We start from the raw sequence: 14,459 nt of genomic DNA, 5'->3' as shown, positions 1-14,459 counted from the left end.
CCACTAAGCCACACCGGCCGGGCTATTTTGGATTTCTTGAAAAGATATTCTTCTCAAGCAGGCAAGAAACATTTATAAAAATTGACTACATTCTAGGACATAAAGTAAAATCCCAACGAAGATAGACCACATTCTCTGATTTCAGTGTGATTCTTTTAGAAGTCAAAAACAAAAGCTTTAAAATGTTCTGTTTTCCAATTTAAAAGCAAGGAAGGTTCTTTTACATACACATTGGTAAAAGGGAACACAAACAGTAAGTGACAGGAGGTTAATGAAGAGACCATTGGGAGATCCTGTTGGAAACACCCAGGAAATTTTGTTAATTTGCCACATTATATGGGTTGGGGTATGTGTGCTGTGTTATACTGTTGTATGAAATAAGAGTCAATTACTTGCAAAAGGACATTACAAAATGCAGACATCTTCCTTTTTCCTCAGTACTTAGAAATGCCTGGCAAAGAGTAGTTGATAAATAGTTGCATGCTTTTATAGCTAAATGCAAAGAATACGTAGGGCCATTTATCATGACAGCAGCTACCATTTCTTGGATACTTGATCGACGAAGCGCTGTGATAAATGCTTTACATAACTTGTCCCCATCAGTTTTCAAACAACCCTCTGAGTTTACCATATTCTTCCCAAGAAGAAACAGGCTGAAAGCTAAGTAACTTGCCTTAAGGGCAACCCTCTTGTGAGTGGCAGAACCAAGATTTGAAGTTAGACCTTTCTAAATACCCACCACCACGCTCGTGCCTTGCAGGTGCTCTTAGCTCTGGCTTTGAACACAGATTCATCCCTCTGTCACCGAGAATAGCTTCAGCAGCTGTTCTTAAAGCCTGACTTTTATCTCATTTTAAGCCTTTTTTGGTACTTGGGGGTTTTTTTTGTGTGTTTTTTTTGTTTAGTATGTGTCACTTTGCAGATTTTGGAAACTTCCCTAATTGTAAATAAGGGCCTGTGGATGTATAACACTATGCATGTGCTACAGCCCGAGTACAGATGTCTCTTTTTACCACTGAGAAGCCTCTCTTGCAGATCCTCTCATGGTTGGTGTGGTCTCCCACTGTGGGTGCCCAGGCACACTGGCCTGGCCCTTGGATTCAGAGCTATGACTGCTGGACATGACATTTTATCTTTGAGGGCTGGGATGGAGCCTGATCTGCAGGGGTCTTTTTGTAAGTCTACAGCTGTTTCTGTCTGGCTTTTACTTTATTTCCAGGTTCTCTTGACACCTCCATATCCCAGATGGTAAAGAATGAAGGGAAAGGAGCAAAGAGAAAACCCTCTGAAGAAGAGGAGAATGGCAGTGAAGAGCTTGTGGAAAAGAAAGTTTGTAAAGGTTTTCAGACAGTTTGAAAACAAATGTATTAGACTTCATAATTTACAACAACCCAGAGCTCAGCTTTTTGATGATACTGCTTACTCTCTGTGTCTGTATTTAAGAATTGGGTAGGGCTCCCTTTTTGCAGACAGACTCCTGAAGTTTACTCCTGCCTTCTCTCTCTCTACTTTCCATGGACATCTCTGCCTCTGACCCTACCTTGGGTCAGGTAGGAAACCTACAGTTGTTCTTAGGCTTAAACAACACAGAGTTTTCACTTAACCCTTTCTAGTGATCAGGTAGCCTGCAGACCACCCATTTCTCTCAAATTCCCTGTCTTTGTTACAGCCTGATGATTAGCGTTTTGATACTATGGTTAACTCAGTAGGCAACTTCCCTAGAAAGAGCCCAAGGCTGGGGAAAGCAATTGAAATTTGTAGTCAGCTTTGTAATTTGTCACAGAGTAAGGGAAATGAAAAGTACCTATTAAAGATAAATAGTTGTAGATTTAATACACTGTCCCAACCCCTTTGGTTTTATTTGCTCTTTTACCACAAAGCACCTCAAAGCTGCAGGGTGCACTAGGAGGTATGTGAGAGGACCTACTTTGCTCTGCTGGTCTTCAGCTGAGTTTTCAGCACCCTAGCCTAAAGAGCTCTGCCCACCCACAGCTGCTCTTCGGAAAGTGCTCACTTCATTTGCATGGCCCTAGGGGTCAAAGGGTGAGCTTAAGCTAGTCAGGCTTTTCAATAGAAGGAGGCATCTGTGCCTCCCCTTTATTTTTTTCTCCCTCATTTAGAGTAAAAGCAGCTGATCTTACCAGTTGCTCAAATTCTTCACTAAGCCGCAGGCATGAAAATAACATATTTTCATATGTCCAGCAGGACCTTTGGGATAAACTCTACTTGCATTTCTCTAGAGTAGGAATTTTTCTGTCCTCATTAAATTATTGACCAGATTAGATTTACTGGAACCCCTTCTCCCCCCATTCAAATGGCAGTACATTTCTTAACTCTGGTATTTTGCTTTAATGCCTTAAACGGAGTTGTCCTGTACTAACTTGCTGTCATCTGCCTGTCTCCTCTCCAGTGTTTAGCCTTGCAGAGATCAGCCCTGACCATCAGTGGTCTGATTTCAGTTACAGACTTGTAGTGGGGAGATGCCTTGAGGAGAAGAGCTTGTTTGCCTGTTAAGACTGCCGAGTAAAATAGCCAGAGTTCCCTCTTGTTTGCTCTGGGACTAGGGCTTCTGGAGGGCAGGGCACAGTTTTGTATTGGCTTTTTGTTCTCTTTTCCTTAGCCTCTTCAGTGATTTTTGGTTTGAAAGGCTACGTGGCTGAGCGGAAGGGCGAGCGGGAGGAGATGCAGGATGCCCATGTCATCCTGAATGACATCACGGAGGAGTGTAGGCCCCTATCATCCCTCATGTGAGTGTCCCTGCTCTGGCAAGCCTGGTGGGCCTAAAAGTCTCTGGACCAAGCTCTGATTTCAGTTTTGGACTTTGTCCACTTTGTATTTATTAGGAAGATTGACACATAACACTTGAGCTGCTTGGTTCAACAGTGGTAGTTCTCACTGCAGTTGATTTTAGCCCCCCTCCCTTTGGCATTTTTTGTTGTCACAGTGGAAGATTGTGCTACTGGCATCTGGTGGGGAGGCTCAGGATGCTGCTAAATCCTACAACTCCCAAGGTCGCACCACAACAAAGAATCGTGCAGCTCCAAATGTCAGTCATGCTGAAATCGAGAAACCTGATAAATGGGAAATGGCTCCACATTGGGGGCCTTCAGGGTGTGTTCTCTTCCCCACAATCTGAAGAGCTGCTTGCAGGGAGTTTCCTTGTTCTGGGACCCAGAAGCTAGAGCTGGAAACCACTGAACACAGCAGTGAAGGAGAGCTAGTGCAGCTAGTGAGGGCACAGAAAGAGAACCAGATGCAGGAATGGCATCAGGAGAAGAAAAACGGGAAATTACCAAACCTGTACAAACTCAATGAAGCCTTCTGGATAAGGTCTTGGGTGTGGTGGAAAAGCAGCCCAAAGGTGGGATGTGGAGGTGGTCATTAACTTACATGTTTACATATATAATAATTACATATATACCACCTAATTTCCGTAATTACATAACATATACGATACATTCCTTAACTGACACCAGTTGGTTGTTAACATACAGTGTGCTGGAGCCATTGGTGCTAGTGGCTTTTGTCCAGTAGATGAGGAGATGATGGCCCTATAAGGTCATCTGTGTATTTATGCATGCACTCATGCTCACCAGGGTCAGGAGTGTACTATGGAGTTGCTTTTAAAGCCAGGATAGGTACTTCTAAGGAGCCCTCAGGGGGGCAAACCCTTTGGTGGGGAACGCTAACCCATACCTGGTAGATACCATGCTGCAAGATAGCAGTTTTGAGTTCTGAGTTTATTTTTCCTGTGGCTCATGATGTCCCAAATGAAAAGATATTACAAAAATGTTTGGAAAAAGCAGCTCCGCAGTAAAAATGTTCTTTCTCATAAGGATTTTATTTTTTTCTTGAAACCCTTTATAAATGCCATTTATTCCATATATATGTGAGTTTTCTGGCAAAACTTGAGAGGGGGATAGGAATAAGTCTGGTGCGGTAGGCTTTAAGATTTAGATATCTGTCCAAGTTTGAGTAACAACCCTGCCCCCTACCCTTACAGATATTTTTGATTCTTGGTCAGTAACTGTTTATCTGTGTCTTGGTGTTTAAAACCAAATCTAGTTTAAATAGAAAAAATCCTGAATTTTAGTTTCACCTTCAGTGAAAAGTCAGAGTTAATAGACCTTGATTTTTAAAACATGTTTAATTTTGAAATACTATGAAATTTATTTACACATTTGTCTCAGTGTCATTACCTGTTTTCCATTCATGACAGTGTGACAGTGTGACTGGGGACTTCCTCTGTTGTGTCAAAGTTCACTGTTTGAAATAAGATGGGAAAGCTTTAATGGAGAGGAGTATTGTTTGCTGTGAGACTCTCATTGATTCTCAATCATTCTCCTAGTACCCGGGTTTCCTATTTTGCTGTTTTTGATGGACATGGAGGAATTCGGGCCTCAAAATTTGCTGCACAGAATTTACATCAGAACTTAATCAGGAAATTTCCTAAAGGTGAGATAGAAATAAATCATTTCATGTTCATCTTGGTGTTTGCTGTTTGTGTGACTCACTGAGATGTCGTTTTGGCTTTTGCAAAAATCATGACAATTAAAAGAGCGGAGCTGAGCCCAGCCAGGTGTCTCAGTGATTGAATATCAACCCATGAACCAGGAGGTCACAGTTCGATTCCTGGTCAGGCACATGCCCAGGTTGTGGGCTCAAGCCCCAGTAGGGGCTGTGCAGGAGGCAATGATTCTCTTTCATCACTGATGTTTCTATCTCTCCTTCTGCCCTTCCTCTCTGAAATCAATAATAATATATCTAAAAATAATAAATAAGTAGAAGAGCAAACCTGTGAGGAGTGGGCTCTGAGGTGAGCAGGTGTGCCTGTAGGGCTCCTCATGTCTCTGAGTGACGGGCGCCTCTCCTGAAATGTCTGTGATACAAGTGTGTGTCCTGCCTTTATACTTGGGAGTCTGCTACCACCAGTGCAAGTGGCACTGTCCTGTAGGTGAAGAAATAGATAGTTTTTATTTTAAAAAAAAGTTTTTGTTGATTTCAGAGAGAGGAAGGGTAGGGGAGAGATAGAAACATAATTGATGAAAGAGAATCATTGATCGGCTGCTTCCTGCACACGCCCTGCTGGGGATCAAGCCTGCAACCCAGGCATGTGCCTTGACCAGGAATTGAACCATGACTTCCTAGTTCATAGTTCAATGCTCAACCACTGAGCCACACCAGCCATGCAGATTGTTCTTGGTCGTAGTTCAGAAACAGAGTGACAGTGGGTGGAGGGTAACCTTTCCTCCTTAAGAGTTTTTCTTTTGTTCCTTCTGTAATAGGAGATGTAATCAGTGTGGAGAAAACTGTGAAGAGATGCCTTTTGGACACTTTTAAGCATACTGATGAAGAGTTTCTTAAACAAGCTTCAAGCCAGTAAGTGAAACCACATGAAAACGTATGAATGAAGTGTGTGTGTGTGTGTGTGTGTGTGTGTGTGTGTGTGTGTGTGTGTGTTCTTTTCCTGGATGCATTTCAGATCTTCTGATTCTGTTTCATACTAACACTCACTGTCTGAAAAGTACCTGGCACCAAGTAAGTTCTTGTAATTGTTAACTAAATCTGAAACAGAAAAAAAGCAAGTATTAAGGAAACTCTTCATTTTAAAGTTTACACCACTTCCCATTCAACTCTGGAAATTAGTTTCGAAGTGCTAGCATGTTGGTGGTGACTGTATTTCTGATGTCTTTCCCCCCAGGAAACCTGCCTGGAAAGATGGGTCCACTGCCACGTGTGTTCTGGCTGTAGACAACACTCTTTATATTGCCAACCTCGGAGATAGTCGGGTATGCGGCTCTGGAGCCACCCGCTTAGCTAACACCATGTTCTGTGGGGAAGAGTGGCAGTAGGCGCTTGTTGACTAAGATTGCAGTGACGAAGGCTGGTCGGAATGTTCTGCGGGATTGCTGCAGGGGCTCCAGTGCAGAGTGTAGATTCTGGGTGGGGAGCAGCAGCTGAGCTTGGGTCACTTTGTTCCCTGGGAAGACTTACATCTGCAGTAGACCTCTTCTGCTTTAAAACCCAAACACATTCTTTTTTGTTTTCTATGTTTCCTTTTGTGTGTGTACTCTGTCAGGGTAGTGTTATAGGTGGGAATTTAATTGGTGTGCAGTTCAAATATCATTTAACTTCCTATCTCTGACCACAGGCCCTTGCCTCTCAAAATCATTGTTATGTTAGAATAACTCAAGAGCTGCAGCTAGGAAAGTGCTAGGTGATGCGCCATTCATGCAAGGAGCCCAGTTCACAAGGCTAAGGGAGAAAAGCCAGTCATTTCCCACTGCTGACAGCCTGTGGTGGGAAACGAAGCTAGAGGCTGGCCTTCTGCAAGGTGGGTTCAGCCCCTGCCTTCAGTCAGGAGCTTTTCAGCCAGCCTCCATCTCGTGTTCCTTTGGAGTCACAGTGACAGAGTGACTCTTCCCACCCATAAGCACCATCTGCAGAACTAAAGACAGCTGCCCCCAGCCCCTGTAGCTTTTAGGGTGATTTATTTCCTGAAGAAATAAACAGTAGGGATGCTGCCGTGAACATTACAGATGACAGTCCCTGCCTAGTGGAGTTTATTTTCTGGAGGTCCTCTTAGTAGGCTATCTCCAGTACATAAGTGTTTTGACCAAGTGACTTAAAATAGCATGAGTAAAATTGGACCAAGACAAAGGGAGAGGGGGGACTTTGGAGTCATATTTGAATCCTGTGTGTGACATTGGACATGATACCTATCCTCCAGGCCTCAGCTCCCTCCTCTGTAAAATCCAGGTTTGTCCAGAAGTTACTACATGGTAAATGTGGTGTCAGGAGCACATGGAGATGCACTTGGTCAGCATGCCCTCATCTTTGCCTCATGTAGACTTGGGAACTAGTAACTGGGCCCAAAGGGGGCTTTGGTGCTCATTAACTGCCTCCTTTCCACGTCACCCATGAGAGGACAACATCTTAGGAGGATGAGTGCCCACTCTAGTCACCCAACAGAGGCCCACACCGGGGCCTCTCTCCCTGGCTAGTGTTACTGTGGCACCACTTTGCCACGTGGGCTCTTCTTTGAACTCGGTTTGTCGGCAGGAAGCTGACTCTGAAACTCCATGGTTGGCCTTTGTCTTCAGCTGGTAACTGCGGGCACTGGGCTCCTGAATTTACTGCTGTTGTGATCTCCACCTTCCCAGGCAATCCTGTGTCGTTACAATGAGGAGAGTCAAAAACATGCAGCCTTAAGCCTCAGCAAGGAGCATAACCCAACACAGTATGAAGAACGAATGAGAATACAGAAGGCTGGAGGAAACGTCAGGTAACCAGGGACTGTGGGAACTCCAGGGAGGGAGGGAGGAATGGCCATGAGTCCTCCAAGGGGAGAACTTTCCTTGTCATGCAGTCTTTAGTGTGATGAGTCTGAGGTCTGACCTGTGAAGTAGGTGAATGAAGGTTGTAGGATTTCACTATGTCCAAGTGGGAGCAAAATGTGTACAAGAAACATGCCTTCCTAAATTTGCAAAGGGAGGAAACCTGCCTCAAATTCAAGGTCACCATTTGCAACAGTTCTCTGGTCCTAGGAACTTCCATAGATACTATCATTGGTCACAACTAAGTAAGTTACAGTTTAGGGGCGTTGCTCAGAGAGAACATCTAAAGTATGTAGACAGGAAGTATGTGACAGGTTGACGGTCTCTGGGTTTCCTGGGGAGTAGCTCCCCTGGCCAGGGGCCTTCTGCCCTTGTTCTGCCCACAGCACCTTCATTCATCTCTCCAAGGCTTCAGTCTTAATACACTTAACGGGGATTCACTCCTGGGACATGGTGTTATGGATTTGACCAGAAGTGTTTTCTGGTTCATTTTTCAGTTTGACCATTAGTGTTACATTTTTGTTGGAGATGAGAGAGAAATATCAGCAATATAAGGCTGCAATCACTTGTCCTTAGACAAGTTTTACTCCAGGCGGATTCTAGCCAGCAGTGCAGAGAGGTCTGGAGAGGAGGCAGCACTCTTTGAGTTTGTTCAAAATTGCTGGAATGGTAGTAGGAGATAACCTTGGTCATAGTGTGGTCATCTTTGCACTGATGGGACTGTGGGCATGGTTCCAGACCTTGGGCAGTGGCACATGCCCCATTTTCCCATTGTGGCTGCTGCAGAAGTTAATGGTCGAGAATGTGATCCCAGTGTTAATGTCAGTATCATCTTTTCTGCCCTTTCTTATAACTTTAAAATTCTGCTTTGCCTGAACTCCTTGGAAAGGCTTTTGACATTGACAGTCCTATGGGTGAATGGTCAGCTCTGTTGCAGGTTCTTCCTTTTTCCCAGTACCCACCTTAGGGAGCTCATTTGACAGTGTGCTCAAGGTGAACCCTGCACTTCAGAGAAGAGGGCAAGGAGGCTCAGGTGGCAGGGACCTTGCTCCTCAGCAGTAGGGCCAGGCTGTGACCCCATCTGCCCGAGTCTAGGACTGGTGGGCATTTATTTCCCTCTACCCTTCCCACTTCATTAAAATTATCAAACATTTTATAAAATTAGAGTAAACATTTTAATATCTACCACCTAGATTTAGTAATTAACATTTTGCCATATTTGCTTCTTGTGTGTGTATGCTAGGCAGAACTATCTGGAAGTTAGTTGCAGATAACACTTAAGAAAATAATTCTTTAGGTTATCTGTAATTCTGTCTGTATTCATATTTCTCCAAGTTGTCCCCAAAGTGTCTTGGTTTGAAAGCAGGGTCCAGCCAGCGCTCATGCTCACCTTGGATTCACATCATTCAGTGTAGAATGGTCTCCACTCTTCCTCAGGTTGGATCATGCAGTTGTCTAGGCCAGTGGTTGTATAGGTTCACGTTCTGAGTTTGCCTGTGTTTTCATGTTATCATTTAAGTTGTTTGCATGTTTTTCCTATAAACTAGAAATTAGCTCTAAAGTCTTCTTTAGATTCAGATTAAACATTTTTAGAAAAATATTTATTGGGGGGTGGCCTATATTTGATAATCCCTCACTTTAGTGGCCACGTCAGGTCACTGTTGCTGAGCTCCCAGCACTGGACTTTGGTGGTAATGAGTCCCCACAGGGAAAGGGACAGGTTTTCCTGTGTGATCAGCAGGTGATCTGGAGAGATGTGCTTTAGCACCTTGGGAACATTCTGTTTTGCATCCATCTTTCATCTCATGGTGGTAGGGCCCTTAGTGATTCTTGTCTGAATCTATTTCATAGGGATGACAAAGATGATTTCCTGCTTCTGGAATTCCTGCCACAGGTATTAACAGGCATCCTACCAGGAGAGGCTTTCCTTCATCAGTGGGGTATGAATGAACCATACTTGCTTCCCAGAAAGCAGGGTCGATGTTCAATTCTTTCATTATCAATTTGCAAAGTAAGATGGCCCCCTGCACTTATGGAAATTAGTGGGGTTTGTCCCTCATTTTTTTTTTTTGATGTTTAGAGACAGAGGGGAGGGGAGGGGAAAGAAAGATTGATTTGTTAACTTAATTTAACTTATTCATTGATTGATTCTTGTATGTGCCCTGATGGGGTTGAAACTGCACCCTTGGCCTATCAGAACAGTGCTCTGACCAGCTGAGCTACCCGGGGCCTGGTGGTTTTTCTTTTCACTCCGCTCCTCTCCCTTTCTCCTCTCTCCTTGCTCTGTGAACCACCATTTGTCGGGGGTGTGATTTCAGTGCTGATGCTAGTCATAGGGTCCTGGTGCGTTTCCTGCTCACATTACCCCCAGTGTAGCCAGTGAAAGGGAGTGCTTTTGAGCTGACTGTTCCATTCATCTTTAAAACCTAGCTCCGTGTGCTGGGGACTCTTGTTTCACCTGGGATGTCACTAATTCTAAGTCTGTTCAGCACTCTTTAGATGGTGAGCGTAGGCTGCTATTTGTTATTCAAATTTAGCAGTACAGGGCTTTCTCTTTTGTGGGTCAGTAGTCATAGATCTGTCCTTTTTGCTGAAAATCTTGGTTCCTAATAACAGTACATTTATTTGCATTATCACTATTACAAAGTTTGAGTTCCTTTTCTCTTGTCCTTGAACTATTTCTCATCAAGGACATGTTTGTAAACCTAGAATAATTGCTTTCACTGTGCTTGTGTAACCACCTTGGTCATTATCACTAGTTTCAATTTGTCTTAGATTTTAGGGCTTTTCCCCCTATATTATAAGCCATTTACATGGTGAAATCGGAACCTTGTGCACTGTTGTTGGGGATGTAAAATGGTGCAGTTGTGGTGGAAAACAGTATGGAGGTTCCTCTAATATTAAAAATGGAATTACCATGTGATCCAGCAATTCCACAAAATAATTGCAAGCAAGGATTTGGACGGGTGTGTGCACATACATGTTTATAGTAATCCTAGAGGCCCAGTGCATGAATTCATACACTGGTGGGGTCCAGTCAGCCCGCCCCGATGGGGGCCGATCAGGGGCAGGGCCAGCCAGGGTGAGGGGCTACGGTCGTTCCGGTTGTTGTGCCATTCGGTCGCTGGGCTTTTATTATATAGGATTATTGACAACGGCCAAACAGTGGAAGCAATCCTAGTGTCCATCAGTAGATGTAGTGATAAACAGATGTGGTCCATCCATATAGTGGATACTATTCAGCCTTATAAAAGAAGGAAATCATCTCATTGGCTACAGCATGGATCAACCTTGAGGACATGATGCTGAGTGAAATGAGCCAGTCACTGAAGGACAAACACTGTATGATTCCATGAATATGAGGTGCATAGAATGGCCAGATTCATAGAGACAGGAAGTGAAATGGGGGTCTCCAGGGAAAGAGGGTGTGGTGTGAGTGTTTAACAGAGGTTCAGTTTGGGAAGATGAAGAGAGTTCTGGAGATGATGGTGGTGATGGCTGCACAATAGTGTGAACTCAGTTAATGCCACTCAACTGTACATTAAAAATAGTTAAAGGCAAATCTTATCTTGTGTATATTTTTACTATAATTTAAAAAATAAAAACCCACACTTACATGGTTAAATAAAAAGGCTTATTTATAGATTCCGTGCCTGTCCCCCGTATTCATAGTTCTGGATTCTCTCCAATGCTGCTTCTTACAGAAAGAAGCAAATCTGTGTACAGATTCTTATTTTTCCTACTTTCTTCCACCAAAGGTAGCATACTGTGTGCAGCAGTGTGTCACACTATCTCAGTGGACTTCTCTGAGAAGGTGCAGTTTTATTTTTATTTTATGAGGAAGGCAACTGGACAGGACAGATGAGGCAAGCTTGCATGTGTAGCATCTAGATGTAAATATGCAGTACAGCCCAAACTGGTTTGGCTCAGTGGCGAGCATCGCCCTCGGACTGAATGGTCCCTGGTTTGATTCCAGTCCAGGGTATGTATCTTGGTTGTGGGCTTGATCCCCTGTAGGGGGTGTGCAGGAGGCAGCTGATCGGTGTTTCTCTCATTGATGTTTCTAACTACCCTAACTCTCTATCCCTCTCCCTTCCTCTTTGTAAAAGAAATTCAATAAAAATATATTAAATAAACAAATATGCAGTGCATGTGTCTGGGACCAGGTCACATTCAGGTCTCTGATATTGAAAAGGCGCTATTCTGGAATCCACCTTCAGTTACTTCGTTAGCATCCATCATAATAAGACACAGGACTTGGGCATCTGAGTCAGAAGAGGATGCAAAAGCATTGAGACTGACTGTGTCCTGCTTTTGCTGATGTGCTAGAAGAGCTGACGTTAGAGCAGTGTGCAGCTTATCCTGGCCGCCAGGGCAACCGTCTCAGTACCTCTCTCATTGTGAAGGAGAAACTGTAACAAAGTACCAGCAAAGATCACAGATCAGGACTTCTGTCTGAGAAACTAGCAGGAAAATAGTTGCCTGGCTGAGGAAGCATGAAGCTATGATTGATGGGCAGGTGGGAAAGGGATGGGAACTAACACAATTCTGAGCAAAAGTGGGGAATGTGCCAGAGAAGGTGGTACCCAGGATTGATGGGTTGAAACTTAAGAACCCCTCACTCCTCAGCACGGTGGTCTGGGAGAACTCTGAGGGTAGTGAAGAAGCATGTAGTCCTGTTGAACTTGTCTGAGCATGAAGGTGGTGGTCCAGCCCTCTGCCCAGGTCATGACACTCTGTCTCCTTGAAACGAGCTGCATTCATGATGTGGCGGAGGGGTATCCACACCGGGCACCTGGCCATTTGGTCACTGAAGAAACACTTGGTTGGATTCTTATGCTTTGAGCGGCTTCCTTAATGGCACTCTTAGGGCTGAGGGACTCCCCCAACCCTACCCTGTCCATCTTCACTTCTGCTCCTGTGTACCTCGCCCGCTGCTGTTTGCTGTAGTAATTGTATGGGGAGTACTGCTTCTTTCAGGTGCCTGGTTAAGTCTGTTGCTGATCCCTCAGCTGTTCCTGCGGGGAGGGTGACTGTCCAGGGTGTAGGGCCAGGACCAGGCTCAATTCTGACTCTGAGACAGTGGCCCAGGCCCAGGCGAGGATGTTCTGCCATGTGCCTCCATTCACGCAGCATCTCCAGGCCCAGCTTTGGTGTTTGCCAAAAACTCTCCTGCATCTTCTCCAGTTGGTTTCTCCTCTGGCTGTGTACATGAGAGTCTGAGGGCCCCCCGTGGCAGCTGCCTACGGTCACACAGTGGTAGCACCACCAGAATTGTTCTTGGGGCCTTTGAGTCAAGGACTGCTGTTCCCCTGTATTTCAGCATGGCCCCACTTATGGGTCACCCTACCATCTTTGTATCCTTTACCTAAAAATAGGATGGGTAAAAGTGTAATGCTATGCAGAGTGTTACCAATTGTATGTAAGTTAATCATACCCATACCCAGTGGAAACAAAAGGTGCTGTGGAGTCTGGGAATGGTCACTTTGAGTATTTTCCAAACCTAATTAGATTGAAATGCAAAATAGTCCTCTGTTCCACCTTTTCTTAACCCTGTGTGCATGCTCAAATCACCTAAGGAGCTTTAAGATAAAGAGAAAAACAAAGCCAAGCCCCTAGTCAGTCCAGTTAAGTCCACTCCCAGCTTTGGGCAAATCAACTGGCCATTGCAACCACATAAGTGCAGCCAGAGGGGGCACTGTTCCCTCTAATGTGCAGCCTGGCTGAGGCCGCAGGAATATTAATGACCGAGGTCAGTGGTCAGTAAACAGTCAACAGAGCCAAATATCAACAGTACTTCTTCAAAATAGCCTCGCCCAGGCCAAAAACCGACTTCTGCGCATGGGCCACGAAGTTTCGATCGCACTGTATGCGTGCCCGCACGTGGTATTTTGTGGAAGAGCCACACTCAAGGGGCCAAAGAGCCGCATGTGGCTCACCAGCCGTAGTTTGCCGACCACGGACCTAGAGTAAACATGTCAAACTCAAAGGCTAACACGGGCCAAATAAACAAGGTTTAAGTTTATGTGGGCCGCAAAAAAACAAAAGCTTCAGTTTTCATAGAAACATAGGTTTATTTTGATAGAGACATGCTGAATACAAAGGGCTGAAATAAATGAGTCATCGTTAACATAAAATAATGGAACATTTTAATATAAATTAATATTTTTCCTTGAACACTGACTTACCAGACAATGAATAACTGCACATATTAATAAGTGTAACGCAAATAAACCTATTTTGCTTGTTCTCTGAAAGTGAAATATTTCCTGGAGCACACAACACACCAAACAAGTTAGTCCAAGACTAAGGACATGGCAATTGGCTGCTAAAATATTCGCTGCTAGTATTAGTGCGAGAAATGGTGCACCTGTGCGTCAGGGAAATGAATGCAACACAATTATAGTAATCAGTCATTAGAACATTGTAGTTCATTATTAATAATTATGTGTAACAGGATATTGTAAAAATTAAGTTATGAAATTTTTATTAAAACGTTTCTTACATAACTGTTATATTGGCTGGGCAGCAAAAATATTTGTTGTGGGCTGAGAGTTTGGCATGCTTGACCTAGAGCAATGGGGACTCAGCACATCTCCTGTGTATTATTTGAGGTCAGGAGATGATGCTATTTTTGTTTTTTTATTATTATTATTTGTTTCATATTTTTATTGATTTCAGAGAGAAAGGGAGAAAGAGATAGAAACATCAATGATGAGAGAAAATCATGATTGGCTGTTTCCTGCACAGCCCCCACTGGGGATCGAGCCCACAACCCGGGCATGTGCCCTTGACCAGAATCGAACCTGAGACCTTTCAATCGCAGGCTGACGCTCTGTCCACTGAGCCAAACCGGCTAGGGCATGATGCTGTTTAATGTGAATTCTGCAGGCTACATCTTTCATTCTGTCTTATTTTTCTGATTTTAAGATCAGATTGTAAGTACTGTGGCCTTATGATCTGGCAGATGGAGTCTGAATTGTTTTCCCTTTGTTTTAGGGACGGGCGTGTCTTAGGTGTGCTGGAGGTATCCCGATCCATTGGGGATGGGCAGTACAAGCGCTGCGGGGTCACTTCTGTGCCAGACATCAGACGTTGCCAGCTGACCCCCAATGACAGGTA

General features: G+C 44.2%; 1 protein-coding gene across 8 annotated transcripts in view; it reads left to right on the top strand.

The window, feature by feature from the left end:
* Positions 1-14,459, top strand: part of ILKAP (ILK associated serine/threonine phosphatase) — a 31,680-nt gene that overhangs the window by 14,892 nt on the left and 2,329 nt on the right. For 4 of the 8 annotated variants that reach the window (XM_081095849.1, XM_081095848.1, XM_081095851.1 and 1 more), the window contains 7 exons: positions 1,220-1,339; positions 2,621-2,747; positions 4,349-4,455; positions 5,286-5,379; positions 5,702-5,789; positions 7,164-7,285; positions 14,337-14,456. In XM_081095849.1, coding sequence (XP_080951975.1) covers positions 1,220-1,339; positions 2,621-2,747; positions 4,349-4,455; positions 5,286-5,379; positions 5,702-5,789; positions 7,164-7,285; positions 14,337-14,456 — 778 coding nt within the window. Of the gene's footprint in view, positions 1-1,219; positions 1,551-2,620; positions 2,748-4,348; positions 4,456-5,285; positions 5,380-5,701; positions 5,790-7,163; positions 7,286-14,336; positions 14,457-14,459 lie in introns of all 8 variants that reach the window. The other 4 variants (XM_081095852.1, XM_081095853.1, XM_081095854.1 and 1 more) reach the window with 2 other exon arrangements.

The sequence above is a fragment of the Myotis nattereri genome (assembly GCF_964212035.1).
Source record: "Myotis nattereri genome assembly, chromosome: 7".
NCBI lineage: Eukaryota > Metazoa > Chordata > Mammalia > Chiroptera > Vespertilionidae > Myotis > Myotis nattereri.
The sequence above is the reverse complement of the archived record's forward strand: the minus strand, read 5'-3'. Positions and strand labels throughout refer to the sequence as shown.